This window comes from Pantherophis guttatus, chromosome 6, assembly GCF_059756535.1.
Source record: "Pantherophis guttatus breed Tessera chromosome 6, ASM5975653v1, whole genome shotgun sequence".
Taxonomy (NCBI): Eukaryota; Metazoa; Chordata; class Lepidosauria; order Squamata; family Colubridae; genus Pantherophis; species Pantherophis guttatus.
In genome coordinates, this window is record NC_142068.1 from 29203815 (window position 1) to 29220954 (window position 17140).

The 17140-nt window shown below is 34.3% G+C and overlaps 1 protein-coding gene and 1 long non-coding RNA gene across 10 annotated transcripts in view; one reads left to right on the forward strand and one right to left on the reverse strand.

Moving 5' to 3' along the window:
* The window catches only part of LOC148113075 (uncharacterized), a 75416-nt gene that overhangs the window by 20978 nt on the left and 37298 nt on the right, over nt 1-17140 (forward strand). The window lies entirely within an intron of this gene.
* LOC117678312 (uncharacterized) overlaps nt 8684-17140 on the reverse strand; it is a 53210-nt gene continuing 44753 nt past the window's right edge. For 8 of the 9 annotated variants that reach the window (XR_009620432.2, XR_004594985.3, XM_087872640.1 and 5 more), the window contains one exon: nt 8684-9366. Coding sequence is in view for 6 of the 9 variants with exons in the window: in XM_087872640.1 (XP_087728766.1) it covers nt 9295-9366 (72 nt within the window). In the remaining 3 variants the exon portion in view is untranslated. The other variant, XR_004594986.3, reaches the window with a different exon arrangement.

The following is a 17140-nucleotide window of genomic DNA, read 5'->3' on the forward strand; positions in this document are numbered from 1 at the left end:
AGTGCATATGCCTGCTGTTAACAAAAACTTATGATTGTTATTATGTAAACATTAATATCCAAAATTTTAATAGGATAAAATCCAGAAGTCATGATGTGGGCCCACAAAAAAAGTAAAGCACTTGAAATATATGGGATCGCAGGGACCTCACAGGACATTCTGTACACTGAAAGCATTAAGAATGTTTGGCTGATAAATGATAATAACAGTCTAAGAGGAATAGAGCATTAAGAAGCAGAGAGTCCCTAACCACAGATGATAGGAAAACATAGTTAGTTAAAGGCAGTCTTGTAACTAAAAAGATAAAAACAATTGAATACATAAAGAAACAGGGTTTTGATTGGCTGCCTCATAGTAAAGTCATTGTCTAGTTCAATGTTCAGTTCGTTGAAACTTGCCTCTCTGAGCCATCATCAAAATAGAAGGATATTTAAAACAAAAAATATTGGAAACCTGACTACCATAACATGAATAGTCTTACCTTCCCTCCCATCAGTTAAAGCCAGGGGTGGGCTGCTGGGGGTTCGCGGGGGTTCAGGAGAACCTTTAGCTAAGATTCTCTGCAGTTTGGAGAACCCCAAATCCCACTCCTGGCTGGCCCTGCCTATGCCGCCCTGCCCCTTCCAGAAGGCCCCACACAGACTGTTTTGGATGCAGGTAAGTGCAGGATGCGCACAGAGGCTCAGGGAGGGCAAAAAACGGGCCTACCAGAAGTTCGGGAAGGCCAGAAACAGGCCCGTTTCCAGCCTCCAGAGGGCCTCCAGAGCATCCTGGAGGCTCTAGGAAAGCCTCTGGAGCCCAGAGAGGGCAAAAACACCACCACCACCACCACCATCACCCGCTGTGGTGCAGGAGGCCGACTAGACCACACAGACCATGGCCATGCCCACCCAGCAACCAGGCAGAGAAGCCCTTGCTAAAATTTTTGAAGCCCACCCTTGGTTAAAGCTGCACCCTTTCCCTCAGGAATCAATCTATGTTACTGTCCAGTGATCACCAACTTAATATTTCCTAAATACATTGGATGTGGAAGATATAGAGTCCAACAAATACAAAGCTCATTAACAGAGAAGAATGCAGAAGGAAAAGGAATCAAGGCAGTTGTTCCTTTAAAAAAAATGACATACTTTTTTCATGCATACTAAACTTAGCCATGAGTTCCATTCTACACAAGACAATCCTCCACCATTCACTGGAATTTCCTATCAACAGAAAATTTCTGGAAACAATTTAAGTATACAAATAGGACATCTTAATGATAGTCTTCTCCAATACAATAGATGGATTGTGTTTAAATTATAGTATGTATTTATAAATTTGCATTTATGCACTACAATTTATCTAAATCCGTGCTTTATCTAGGTCTGTGCTATGTCTTTAGTATTTAGTAATTCATGTTCTTTTGTATAGTTACCATATATGGAAAGGGATATCCTATTTGTCATCATGGAGCTGTATGAGATAATAGGAGCTGTCTCCTGGGGCAGTGGCTTCCAAATCCTATTGAGGATTTTTGACTTTATCTTTTGACTTTATCTTTTGTCTTAGTAGCAGAAAATTGCATTTTAACTACAGATTCCATGTTAGCTAACAAAATAACATTATATACAAACTATATATAGACATAATAATGAAGACAGAGGCTGCATAACTAAAATAAAGATGTGGCTAAACAACAAAGCAGCTAAACAACAAAGCAGTTACAATACTATGCTGCCTATAAAATGGACAGATTTAATACCTTTTAAAACAATTACTGTATGTTCTTTTGAATACATAAGATATCTTCACAATAGCTAATCAATTTATCCATCAGGGCATAATGAAGAGTCTAGGAATACTTAGAGAGATTCTATTTTCACCTACATTACTATATGTATCCAAAAGACTGATAGTATTAAGGATATCCCATAAAGAATCAGGACTATTTAAGGTTGGAAATGATGAAACATTGCATCTCAAGCTCCCCCCTCTTCCTTCCAACACCTACTCACTTTCACAAACAGTTCCTTGTGAGGTTGGGGGGAATCTTCTTATCTCTTTTACCCTGAGTAAATCTCAGATTCACGATTCTCCAAATCCTGACTTATTGCCTGAGAAGAGTAATGGGGCAGAAACTACAAAATGTTTTAGACAAATGGATCTTTTTATTTGGGTCCTTTTCAATTAGGATTCATACCTGAGCATGCAGTGGAAACTCTATTGGCTGCCTTGATGGGTAACAAAAAGGATCAGAAGAAGCACACTTTCCCCATTTTGTTGGACAAAATGGAGAAAGTGTGCTTCTTCTGAACCTTTTTGTCCACCATTCAAAGTAGGTCAGGTTAAGAAACAGACATCATAAGAACAATTCTATTGTTATAGGGTATAATAATGGAACCTCTATTGTTATGGAGCCTACTCTCTAATCATTGGCAATTATTAATCAAATGTCAAACACAAAAACGACCCATTATTCAGTAAATGTTGTTCAGTATTCAAATACAGTACTATCAGGAATGAAATCTACTTACCTTCCCTACCAGTTCTGAAGTGCACACTCCACACACGTGGACCCTCTGCGCATGCACAAACCCTTCAGCGCATGTGCAGAGGATAAAAAAGGTTACATCCTGGTTAAAACCAGGAAGTAACGATGACCAGGTGGGTGGGTGGAGCCTCGCGCTGCCATCGCTACCAGTTCTCTGAACCACCCACCACCATCGCTACCAGTTCGGCTGAACTGGTCCAAACCGGTAGCATTTCACCCCTGAGTACTACTGAGCCTTGCATATAACAGGGTTGCTTAAAGCAGAAGCTTTTCCAACAGAAATACATTAAGAGACCCTGGACAGGTTGAGAATCTTGGCAGAATGTAAATAAGTAGAAAATGAAGTGTGTTTTTTCCTTTAAAAATTGCAAATATTACTATATAGCTACATTTTATAAGAAAAGAGTTGTGAAAATCTACAAATAAGATTATAATTATGATAATAAATGTATAATTTATGCAGAGAAGATGGAAAATATGCAAGGTATATACAATATATTCTATATTCTTTTGTATCTATTGATAGGTTATAAATCTTTGAAGGATGCTGAAACTTTGCATTGGCTTGCATTATTTTCAAAGAACAATAATTTCCATTTTTTTTCTTTTTGTTTGTAATTAAATTACATTTGTCTGCTTTGCAATGCCAAAGAAGCATAAGGAAATATAAACTTTGAGATGTTTCTGATTTATATGGATATCTGAGCATTTTGCTCCTGCGTAAACATTTCTGGTGACATGAATATGAATAGCTTCAAATCTTAGGCGAGTTCATTACGAAAGGTAGCATATGTTTTTGACTCCTGAACCAGGAGGGAAAATGAGAATACCAAGCTTTGCCAATACCCAATTTGCCAGTAAATTGTAAACAGTTGGTACCCCCGTAAGCAAAAGACTGAAATAATTACTGTAGCTGTGCCTTGAAGTAGCCAGCTCATTTTTATGTTTCCTCTCTGTTTGCTTGCCTTTCATTCTGCTGATTTAATGTTCTGCATGTTTTGTAGACATAGGCTAAATATATGCTTTAGGCTTGCTTCTTTGCACTTTTCAATGTACAAATGTCACTCTGCTAGATTCCTAGAGCAAATATGGCTATGAAAGAACCATGCATGTAAAAAACACAATTACCCCTTGGTTAGTTTTCAGTCAATCCCTACTTCAATTCCCAAACCATCCACATACACTTAGCTTACTTAACAAAACAAAACCTTACCAAGTGGGCACTTACTTTCTGTTTTATATGTGCCTGCTTGGGAAGAGATATATCCATCTGATAACTGGATTAAATAAAATTGTTTAAATATATACTAAAATTGGGTAATAATAATGCCTAATGATGCAGAAGACACCTTCCATGAAGTTGAGCTTGAAGGAAAGTAGTCAGTAGTCAGGCATCATCTAAGAAGAAACAACATTGGTAGTAGATGTTTTGTTTCCATACAATTAATAATGGTCTGTCTCTATGTTTCTCTGTCTGTCTATCTGTCTGTCTGTATCTGTATCTGTGTTTCTGTCTCTGTTTCTCTCTGTGTCTGTCTGTCTGTATGTATGTATGTTTCTCTCTTTATATGTGTGCGTGTGTATGTGATTGTGTATGTATGTATCTGTGTGTGTGTGTGGATTTGGCAAAGAAAATTGTAAAGATCCAGGAAGGTCAGTTTTTTTCATGTTCTTGCTATTAGAAACACATGTGTATTCCTGCTCAGGAGGTACGGAGCCCACAGTCCATATCTAAAGGAAAAGAAAGAAGAAAGGAAAATAATAAAACTATCAGGGAATGAAATTACTTTAGATCCTGCTTGTTATCCTACATTATAGGACAAACAAAATATTTCAAAGCTAATAGTGGTATGCCTCCTAAACAAAATGAGCACATGATATTACAGCACTAGAAAATACTATGACTGTAATCCTGCATGATTATTTATGGATACAACAAGACTTCCAGATATCTGCTGCAGAAATCCAGACAGCAAAGAAGTACAGAAAACTAAGTCTGTGGGTTTTAGCAGTTCAGATCTAGTAGCCCTAAGATATAAAAGACTAACCACAGAAATACGATACTGTACATACGTGTTGCGTACATACTCAGCACAATAGTCCCGTTCAAAGTAAGCAACAGAATATACTGTAGAAAAGATAAAGAAACAGTAAGGCAAATAAATTAAAATCATAAGATTAAAAGAAAAAAGAAAGGGGATATAGGTAAAACTAGTTTAAGCCAATACGATTCACTATACTGAGGGGTCCTTGGTACTCTCTGAGCTTGCTTGTTTTCCTGCAGACATTTCATTACCAAACTAGGTAACATCATCAGTGCTAATAAAGAGTGCTGTTTCCTGTCAGTTTACATTCTGGTGCTTTCCCTGTCAGCGTCAGTAGGAGGTGGTACAAGAAAACAAGCAAGCACCAAGGATCCCTGACTTCAACCCTGAGCTACAAATATTCTCCTTTATTGGCATCATCATTCTTGTCTATAATTTTCTGTCCATATAAATCTCCATTGCTTCCACACATCTACATACTACTATATACATTGCCTTTTGTTCTTTAATCTTACCTCTCTCTTGGAAGATTTCATCAGCTGCATTGAAACATGTGTCAATTTTCTTTTCCTCTTGATTCATTCACTTTTTCTTCATATATTTATTTTGCAATGCTCATTCATTCTCTCTGCATGATCAGACTAATCCAATGTATCTCTTTCATATTTTTGACTTATTTTTATAGTAGGAGTCATCATCCATTATTATTGACTATATTTTCTCATGTGTTCCATTGTTACAAGTTAAATATCATGTTCATGCTTTCTTTGCTTTGATTTCTGTCTCTATTGAGGTACTCAACTCTCACTTCTTTATCAGAAAATGGGCAGGAACATATTCTTATGCATGAAAATATTGTAACTCTTACTATACATATGAAGATTCGAACAAACTAGTTGTTATTCAACAGCTGGACTGGACCCCCGGCCCATCTAATCCAGGAATCTGTATTCAGAATGGTCAACCAACTGCACAATAAAGACTATTAGTATTGTAACAGATGGCAATCACACTGCTATCAAGTCGAATAGCTACATTATTGATCGCCATGACATCAGTGAACCAGTCCAACCCTAAAAAACTATAAATAACTTGTATTCAAAATATAGTTGGAAATACTGGATCATGTTTTCATACTTGGTAGCAATATCATAAAGTTCAATATTTTTGGAAGGTGATTCACATAGAATTTATCAAATCTTAAATATTAAGTTTTCTTTTCTGCCAGTTGTTTTTCTGCTAATAATTCTTTATATTTCTAAACTGCTACATGGAGTTGATTCTGTATATAATAGTTTCAGGTTGTTTTATGCTTCTTATTGAAAATTACATACAATGCTATCTAAATTGTGAGAGTATGCATTAATATAAAAAAATAACTTTGTATTTAAAAAATGAATATAATTTAATCGGGAAATAATTTAGAGCCTGGTTTTCCACATGGACTTGTATCTCATCCAAGGTTTGGGCTTCTCTCTACATAAGGCTTTACAATATTTGGCATGCCTGATTTGTTATAATAAGGATACATTTTTAAAAAGAAATTACAGGAAAACATATTTATTATGATTGATTATTTTTATTATATTGGTTACTTGTGTTAATTATTATTGATTTGCTTTCAATTATAATTTAATGATATATTTAATACTCATCTGTTAGCTTTGAAAGTTTTTGCTCAAATTAATAAAGCCTATAAATTTATCTTTTTCGTTGTTTTTTTATTTCTTTTTTCTTGACAGAGCTTCTAAATAAATGATAAAACAAAATAATAAAATAAAAATAGTCTCTAGACTAATGATTCTAGCTTGCATGAAATAACGCCAACATGCTTCAGATAAAACCAGATTTTAGATGTACTTGTAGCATATTGTCAAAATATGTCCAAACTGATCAGTACTACTTTCACCATTAGCACCATTAAACAGCACCATTGCTGTTTATTCTAGTAACTAATTCTATACCTTCTCTATATATTATTACAAAGTATTATGTGAAAGTCTAACTCAGAATAAACAGGCATTGTCATTTTATACAGCTCAACTTATTCAGCAGGAACTATTAATGTTTTATTAAAAAAAATAAAAACTTGGTTCCCCAAATATTAAGTTTCTAGGTATTGATCTGTTGAGGAAAAGCCAGGTAAAGTGAATGAGACTCAGAAAGATGATTAAGATAACTGATTTTGTTTCTCTCCCAAATAATTCGAAATGTTCTTTTTATCTTAGACTTTAATCATGACTATATCCACGGTCATTGTACTTGGAATTCAGTATATTTAGAAATATATTCAAACATATAAAACCACTGGAGCACATCCTATTTACAAAATAAATCAGAAATCCTGATATATTATAATTCTGCTTCAGGCCTTTCTATGCTTGTAAGTGCAATAAAAAGTGCAATTGTTGTTAAATAATTGTGCAATATTCAAAGATCTTTCCATTAGCTATCACATCTGTTGTAATATCACATCAAGAAACAGCATTTTCACAGCACCTAAGCAGCAATATTTTGTTAGTGGGAAAATGTATAGTTAGTTATCCATATTCATGAGATGTCCATTCAATTAAACTACCCTTTGAAGCTCTCTGCAAAGAATGGCAGTGGTGTTATATCCCTTAGTAAGATGTACATCATGTTTGAGGCAGCCCCTTACAGGCGTCTAGCTAAATAAAGAAATAAGCTGTTGACCTCTTTTATTCCTATACAACATTATTTTCCATCTTCTTTGCTGGAGGTCTCTATATTACAGTAAATACTTAATAGAAATTTTAATCTATGATATATCTTAGGACAATCAATGGGCAGTCCTCACTGAATGTCAATAGTTTCAGGTGCAAGTCATTGCAGATGTACTGTCAGAGAGTGGGTTTCCTGATGAACTGAACATAGTTTCTGAAAGCAGTCATTTGTTAAAATAGAGTAAGTTTCAAGGCAGAGGTTAATTTTTTTATTTAAATATGTAGCACAGAATAACTTTTTTCAAGATTCGTAAACTAATCCATCTATATTTAACATATAAATATATGTTATTTTTTCCTTCCAGTTTTCACTCTTGGCATTGACATCAAGTTTTCTTCTGTTTCTTAGCTTTGGCAGTCTCTTTTCTCATTCATTCTGGAGAACTATTATTTCATTCCATAATGATTCCCTGTTCATGAAGTTCAAGTCATCAAAACAATTCCTGATGCTCTGCTTGAAAGTGCAGGATCATATCCTAAAAGCTGATGGACCTTGATCTTCTGCTTTATCTTGAACTATGTATTTGCATAGTTCAAATTGTATTTGCATAGAACAGGTTGTGGTTTGTTCTACAATTAACTCTTTACCATGTCTTTGCTATTATATTTGGGCTTTTCCATATCCTTGCATCAATAGTATGATCAATTTGATTTCTGTAAATTCTATCTCATGATGCCTATATATGTAGACATTGTTTTGGTTATAGGAAGACTGTGTTAGAAAAAAAAAATCATTAGCTGTAGATACCCAAACATACACCTACCTGGTGTAGTGGTTAAGTGTTGGACTTAGTCTGATCCACAATCAGCTATACAAGTTCACTGACTGATGATAGCCTAATCTTTCATAAAGTTGCTGAAGAGATCGTAGTTTCAAAAGGCAAGATGCCAGTTTAATAAAAGAAGCACACTTTGATTGTAAATGTGATTAATAATTTAAAGGATATGCAGCATTTTACAGATGTTAAAGCTACTATTAATTTATTAGTTATCTTTTTAAAAAAGAATAATTGAGATCCAGAATCTTCAAGTAAAAAATAGCATCTGACTTTAAACAGCATTCTGCTATCATATACAGACTCTTATATATTCATATATTTGTTTCAGGAGATCCTCTATTTTTATTTCATATACTTTTAAAAGTGAAACTACATGTATCAATGTTAATTTAAAAGGATGCTCATTATTAGTAATCAGGAGCCAAATCAAAGTTAAAAGGAAATACAAAACCTGTAGCAAACCTGACCTGAGATTAAAATTTTCAATGACACACAACATTGTGTACATACCTCAAAGTGACTCATGCATCTACACAAAAAAAGGTTTCATTGTTTCTAAGATAAATATTAGTAGAGTCCAGTATGTGGAAGACAAATGGTGATTCCTTTATTAACTGTTTAAATCTGCAGAACAGGTTGTCAGGATTGAAGCAATGAACAGAACTTTGAACTATAATATAACTTGCTTCTTTCAGAAAAGAAGGAAATCAACAAAATAAAAGATCAAACAGCAACAAGGCCATTGTTCAAACAGCAAAGAGTATAACATGGTCTCTTTGTTCCTCATTAGTTCCATGCAGTTCTCAAGTAGAATTTGTTCCGGTTTTATTCAAATATTATTGTGTGAATTTACTAAAAGAATTAGAACACAATGATAGCCCAGAAACAATTGACGCTTTTGTCTCTTTCTTTTCTCTCTCTCTCTGAGTCTTCCAAGTAGAAGCTGATACCAAAGAAACATACAATCTTTACTCAATCTAGTATCCTGTTGTAAAAGACAACAGCAGGTTACTAGAAAACAAAAAGGATCTAATATAAGAATTAATGCAAAATATTTTTTTTAAAAAAAAAACAATGCAGGTGCTTCAGGCATATTCTCCAGTATATATCTTAATGAATTTTCACAGCAAAGAGCAGATTAACTATTTAAAATGCAATTTCTTATATTTTATGCATATTATGATTATTAGCATATATCAAGTTTGTATACATGGGGTTTTGTTGTTGAATTTTTTTTCTGAGCAGAAGAGGGTTCCATCATCCATTGCCTGAAAATAAAAAACAGAAGTTAACAAGGTAACAAATCCTTGCTCTAGTTAAGAGACCTAGCAATCAAGATTTAGGAAAAGATCACATCCAATAAACCAACCAATGTTGCTTCAAGAAGTACTTACTCAAAATGTTGGTGGATTTAAATTCTCTCTCTAGCCTTCCTTCTCTTTAACTAGTTCCCAAGGTTTACATCTTCTTTCTATTCTTCCCTCCATCAATTCATGCCTTATTTTCAAGCAAAGTTTGTGTAAGTCATAAATAAAACTGTCACACTGGTTTTCATATTCAACAGCAGAGGTTCTGTTAATTTGGGGGGGGGGGAATCCATATTGAGGATCTTTATTAAAGATTACAAAGTAGCTGCAAATTTGCCAGATAAATATGGGGTTAGCACACAGCAGCTGCAACAATCTGGATGACCACAGAATGTCAACTAACATTTTTTGTATCTTTCCTGCCAGGTTATCTTCTAGACCATGATACATGAGCTGCAAAAAAAAATATTTTATTTATTATATTTATTCCCCCCCCCCCCGATCTCATTTTGAAGCGACTCTGGGCAGCTTACAATATTAAGAAATCTTAGAAACCCAAAATCTGCAAGTGATGTTATTGTGGCTCATCACACAGTCAGCCAGATGTTCAGACTGGATTTGGCATTTTTATCCACCTATCAAGTCAGGACCTGAGATGGGCAAATGTGGATGTTTGATGGTGTTACCGGTATCACTGAAGGATGTAAGCTGTTCCAAGTAAAGCTGTCTTTTGCAATTGACTGATGATGATTTTTATAATAACGATGATGTTCAAGTAGTGCTCCAGTTGTTTTAGGATTGCACCCAAGGGGCCTATTACTATTGGTACTGCTATTATTATTGTATTTTTATTCTGTCCTTTTGGGGGAGGCAGGGGGTCAATACAAGGGATAAAACATATTTAATATTCCTGCCTCCAATGCAGTGGGTTGGGCTGAGAGAAAGTGACTGGCCCAAACCCACCCAATCGTTCTCATGCTTATAGGAGACCTAGAACTCACTTCTGGTTTCTAGTCCGGTACCTTAACTACCATCCAAACTAGTGGTACACAATGCACAAATTATATTATAAATATCCCAGATAATTTGTAGCATTTTTCCAAGTCAACTATGTTTCCTGAATTATTACCAATTCTATTTCTTTTTCCCACATCTATAAATAGTGCACTAGATGACATTAGAACCTTTTCATCTCTATAATCAATAGATTATATTTGTTTAGATAGAAATAATTACATAAATACCAATGGAGGTAAAGAAGGCAGTTGTGATGTACAAATACTAATGATAAAAACTGGAATGTAACATTGCAGATTCTTCAGTATTTTCCTCTATGAATTATAGAATACACATGTTTGAATTGGTGAAACTAAGCTTCATCTTATAGTAATTAAGATTACTTGACTGACTGATTAGATATAAGACAAATTACATTGCAGCAAATTGAAAACAAAACAAAACAAGTATATGAATATAAAAAGGGTAGTGCATTAGTTCTTAATTATCATATAAAACCATTTATAATCTGTTATAGAAGTGGGATTATTTCATAGTACTACATATGCCCATTTTTTTATGCTATACTTATAAGTAACATAGATATTTGCTTATAACATATCACAAGTATGGAAAACCAAAGCTCAAGTTTTCAAGGAGCATTCTAAGATCCATTAACTCAAGTCAAATGTAACATGAGGTATAATCACGTGCAAACAGATTGTACACTTTTTTATATTTATGATAATAGGGCAAGTTAAATAATAAAAACATATTTTCAATTAAAAATATAAATAAAAACAATGATAAAATCAGTGGCAAAAACTTAATTATAACTAAGAAATAAAATTAAACCAGAGAAGAGAATAATATATGGATGGAATTTTCCCTGCTAGTGAGTTTCAGCTTTACTTGAAACACCTAAAATCTTGCAATGAGACCTTTAACATCATCAAACAACATCTGCCTAATGCAGGTCTTTGGGAAAGACTTAAAAGGTGGATAAAAATGCCAAATCCAGTCTATATGTAGCGCTTGATAGCAACCACGAACTGTTGGAAAAGACATGAGATATGCATTTGCTTAATAATAAATTATACTTGCAAAATGTAAATAATATTCATGACTCTGACAGCTAATTACTTAATATTTTAGCTGTAGTCAAGCAGATTACTAGGTTATATTTTTAAGACAAAGTAGTCCTGAATGAAAAGGTAATCAAACTCTGTCACAGTAATCTTTCTTCAGCCTAATTCATAAGACAGATAAATAGGGGTGTGTGAGAGAGAGAGGGTGGGGGAGGAAGGGAGGGAGGGAGGGAGAACAAACAATATTTAATAAATAGTTCAGCTACAGCAGCTTTCATTTATGTCTTTATTTTAAGAGCTTGCAAAGACAATCTGCTAGGAGTGAAGATCAATCATTCTGGAAGGGCAGGCTCCTGCCTTCTATGGATAGCTTAGACAGTGAGCAGCAATGGCAATGAAGCTCAGCTGTATCTTCAATAATCCCCACCCCATCTCTAGCTACTGATCTCTCTTGAAGGACAGAATTGTTCTACATAACTGAAACTGGGTATTCCTCCAAAGGAATACATCCATGCTGAGGATGTTACTTTACCATCGCCACTAAAGCCATTCTAATAATTAGACTGCCAATCATGTCCTTAACTCAGGTGTGTTTTGTGTGTGTGTGTGTGTGTGTGTGTGTGTGTGTGTGTTTTGTGGGCTGCAACCTTAAGCTGCTGGACTTCCAAATGTAAACCAGCTGGAATGAAGAAATTATTTTCCAGATTTCAATTTTTTGCCACTTAGTTCCTAAAGGAGTCTTCTGTTTGAACAGAACAAATCTTCTGTTTGGTCACATTGGTTGACAGATTCCTCTTCTTTTCAACTGGTTGAAGACTGAGAAGAGAAATAAAAGAAAAACATCCCAATTCTGCCATTTTTCTTCTCCTTTCAGTCTGATTTCACTTGGTTAAAGAGAAAGACAGGATTGTCTTCTTTTCCTATCCAGTTGTCCATCACTTAAAAAGTCTATTGTTTGATTGTCCCATCAGTTGTAATTTGCAATTCACAATTCTACTGGTGAACTTTGAAAAAAAAATGGTGGTGAATGCCAGTGATTGCAGGGCAAGGAGTATTCTGCCTACTGGATTCCATAACCAATTGGAATGAAGTTTTGCCCCCAAAAGAATGAAGAACAGCATGAATTGGACATCACTATTTCAGTTAATCCATCCAATTCACCTACAATGAATTGTCTTTTGATGATGCCTTTCTAGTGGGTTGGGTGCTGGTAGAACATGATATTATGAATTCTTGTTCTTGTGAAATGGTCAGTGACCTGTGCTCACCCTGACATAAGCTGATCATGCAGAACTGGCCAAAGGCAGCATACTATTTTTTTCTGATGGCCTCAGAAAAACTTTGTTGTGGAAACAAAATCCACAAACCAAAAACTATTATGCTTGTCCATCCAATGATCACATCACTAAAATTGTAGGAAAAAATTATTGTGATTGGCAGCACCGTCTTCAATTTAATTATCAGAAAATCTGTATTTAAATGACTGAGCTTGCAATTCTGTACACATCTAAGAAAGGTTAATTCCACTTGGTTCAGTGGGTCTTACTTTTGACCGAATGTGCATCAGACTATCCTTGCCGTCAGCAGTTTTTATCCCAGCATAATCTAAATTCTCATATAATCTTTTAATTTTAATCTTTAAATTAATACATCAGGTTCACTGGTATATTTTGGAAATATTGAAATATTGATATAGAGTTGCTTTGTATTTACTGATTATATTATACACTTTTATACATTCATAAGTACAGATATCTGCAGAAGTTCACTATATTTCATATTCTCTTAACAATAAAACATAGCTAACATGTGTTTTTGTCAATCTTCAAGTTTCTAGAATTACCAGTCTATAAAATCTTTTTGAATGATTAGACTGTCATATTCTCAGAACCTATGCATTTTTGAATAGTTATGGCTGGTGACCTTAAAACTGACTTCATGTAAAAACAATTTGCCAAAGTATATTTAGATCCATTTTTGTCTATTTGCCAAGCTGAGCGGGGAATGTGAAACGGAGAATCAGAATGAATTATAACTGGCTAATAATTTTAAATGTGTGAATGGATAAATAGAGATAACTGACATACTATTAGCAAATGAAGACTTTACCAGTCTGTGTTTCTGAAATTATAAAATGTCTAAATACAATTCCTTAATCTCTTTCATCTGGTTCCTGACTCTGATACTAAACTTCAGTTAAGATTTGGTTTAAGTTTTGCTTTTGTTTCTAAAGAAAAAAACAACCCTAAGTCTACAAAATAAACATGCAATGCACTAAAAATGCATACATGTATTTTTTCAAATGGTAGATCATAACTGGGAAAGTTTTGTCAGAAGGGCAGCCAATAAATTGTCTAGGTTGCTTAAATGTCATTACTAATTCAATGTTACTATATACTAATACTAGTTATAATTTTAAGGAAAACATTTTATTATTAAGAATCAGCCAAGAATATTTGATCCTAGGTGGACCAGATGACTGCAGTGGGTAATGGTGGATCTGAAGCCATTGTGGACTTTCTGTGAGTTAATTACAATAACAGATTGCTTAACTGAGGGCTTTGAAGTTTAGTTTTGCTGGTAGGCTTACCTGTTAAATATTTTTTTAGAGTAAATAGATAGTAGGTCACATTGTTTGGGTAAATAGAGTTGTAGAAGCTTATATATTGCAGAATTGTTTCACAAACTACCAGCGCTGAAATAAGTTTATCAGTATTCAACTAGGGGAAGACAATATAGGTATATATTTTTTTCCTTTAACAAACATTTCTTTTGTTTTTCCTCTTAGTTTTCTTCTTGGTTTTGGTTTTTTTTGGAGTGGGGAGTTTCTATTTTAACTTCTGGATAAAATAATACAAAATTTGACAAAAAATGTAATTACTAATTCATAAATGGGCAGAATAACTTTACGGTAACCTAAGCACATCTGGATTCTGGAAAATAGAATATAGCCAAGTATTTACCCCTGTTTACCCTTGCTAAAATGTTTTCTCATAGAGCTTCAGTAAGCTATAGGCATAACTATCTCAGTTTCCAGGGACATTAATAATTTATGGTTGAGTATTACATGCCAGTATGCCAATTGAAAATTCATTGAGACGGTGCCCTACAAGCCTCCTGAGTGAGGTCAATATCATTATGGCAGATCGTTACCCAATGCTTTTCTGCAAGAGGTAGTAATGTGGTCTCCTTGGCATCACCGTGCCCAAGAATCTTCCCTTGGTACCTGCCAGAATCCCAGTCCCAAATGTTTAAATCCTTTTTAGATTCTTTCCCCCACCCCCCAAAAAAAGTGGCATACTGAACAACAGAGTGCCAGCCTATTGCCTCATCTTTACTTTTATCTATGTCTTTGGGGTATAGATTCTATAAACCTTCATAGAAAATAAGAAATGGCAGGTGGTTGTCCCTCAAAGGAGTTTTGCAGGTGTGCTACCTGCTTAGAGGGCAAGGAAACAAATGAAATGTGAAGCAGTAGAAAGCGATACAGAAGAACAGGGAAGGGGGGAATTTTCAATAAATTTAATTTAACTAACCTAGATATAAAATTTAATAAATTTTAATAAATAGGAATTTTGGGATAAACCATAGCTACTAAGGCAGCCATTTTATGGTTAGGCAAACTTTCCTATGGTGGCCATTTCATGACAGCGCTCACAAGCTACTTTTAAACCGAGCAAAAAAAGAAGTTATGTATTTTTGCAAAATAATTGCATATCTTTAAAAGAGTATACAAATGTGGAGAATGAGCACAGCCAAGAATATTGTTATGAAAACAGTTCAATCCCCACCAGGCTACCTAACCTAAGCACATTTAACTAATATTGCAATGCTTTTGTTTCATGAAAATCTAAGTTCATTTGTGGTTATCGAGTCAAGAATGTGACCATATACATGAAGGAATTTTCTGTGAAAGAAATGCTGTAAATGTTACTACACAAAATAATGAAAATTCATATAGTTGTGAATTTGTGGTACAAAGAAAGGTATCAGGAGGAGACAATGTTTCCTTGGCAAAATAGTCACATCACATTCTTGTATCTTACAGAAACACTGAAGACTAAATTCAATAGTGTTTATTGAAACATAAATTCAGTTCTTATTTGATGAATTCTTTGAATAATTGCAGTAATTAAATTACTAACAATTAAGCACAATCTATATGTGTTATCAATAAGTGTCAGTATTACAGCCAAATAAAAGAAATTATAATTGGGCTGACGTAGCCAATTTCTTTTGAATACCGGCTAAACTGTTTCACTGATATCTATAAAAACAAATTCCAGAACAATTTGAAAATGTGATGGGCAATAGAAATGCCATGCAAATAAACTAATTCCTTTTCTTAAATCCAAAAGACTTTAATCTTTCATTAAGATTCCCTCTAGGTAAATAGATTTGTTGAAATTACAGTGACCTTAAAAACTATCTTGAACATTTTTGACCTTCCTTCTTCGTAGTGCTATTTTAACAAAAAACAGAGCAATGTTGATAGAGAGAAGGAATGCTGATGAGAGCAGCTAATAAAAACAATTCATCCTGATGAAAAAACAAAAATAACATTTTTTAATCCATAAAAGCCCATATTTATTAGACTGTTAGTTCTAACTCAGCCCTTAGATATAACATCTGTATATAAATATAATCATACTTGGGCTCTTTTAAGAAGTATTTATTCATTGCACCTGTAAATAAAAAATGTTAATTATTTACTTGCATTCAATAATTGTTTAAAAATAATTAGGTCACTCGGAGCAAAATGTGAAATAAAGTTTTATGATATGTCAGAAGTGACAAGTATTTTGAGCCCAGGAACTGTCCTATATATTCTAGTCCTTGATGGCTACAGAAAGTTGTCTGCAAACTATTGTTATTGCTAGAGAGAAAAGCAGGAGGCTCACTCCTGATTCTATTGCTCTATTCTCCTTGAATCAGGAAATGCCCTGCTGCAGTCAACTCACCGTGGCCAACTGACCACTTGACAACTTGCCATGGCCAACTTGCTGTGGACAGCTCAACATAAGGCAAGAGTTACACTAATATTGAAGAAATGGTGGAATAAAATCATTAAAGAAAGGATGCAAAAGGAGGAATAAAATAAAATGTGAATGACAACAATTACAATATTTTTAAAATTATTTTAAATAATTAAATTGAATTGTTTCAATTGTTATGTGGCAACTTGTCCAATGACAAATTGGCCGGAGCAAGTTGTCCCCCAACGAGTTGGCCATGGTGAATTGGCCATGGCAAAGTGGCCATGGTGAGTTGGCTGCAGTGAGTTGTCCCATTCTTACCATAAACTGTCTTTATTTTCTGCCACAGTGTTCATAAGGAGTCCTTAGATATAGTGGACAGTCCTTAGATATAGTGGACACTTCATTATTATAAAGTGGAAGAAGAATGTGTTCATTTCAAAGACTCTGAACAAGTTGAATCCAAAATGCCAAGAAACTTTTTTTTAAACAAATAAATTCTTTATTTTAAACAAATAAATCTGCCAACTACTGTGCTCATCATCAGTGATTGTTATAGTTAGAGAAGAGGTATGTCTCTAGAAATAAATCATGTGTGTACTTGTTATGAATGAAATACAAGCTGAAGGCATTTTTATTAACCTTGATGTTTGATATCTCAACATTATGTCATGT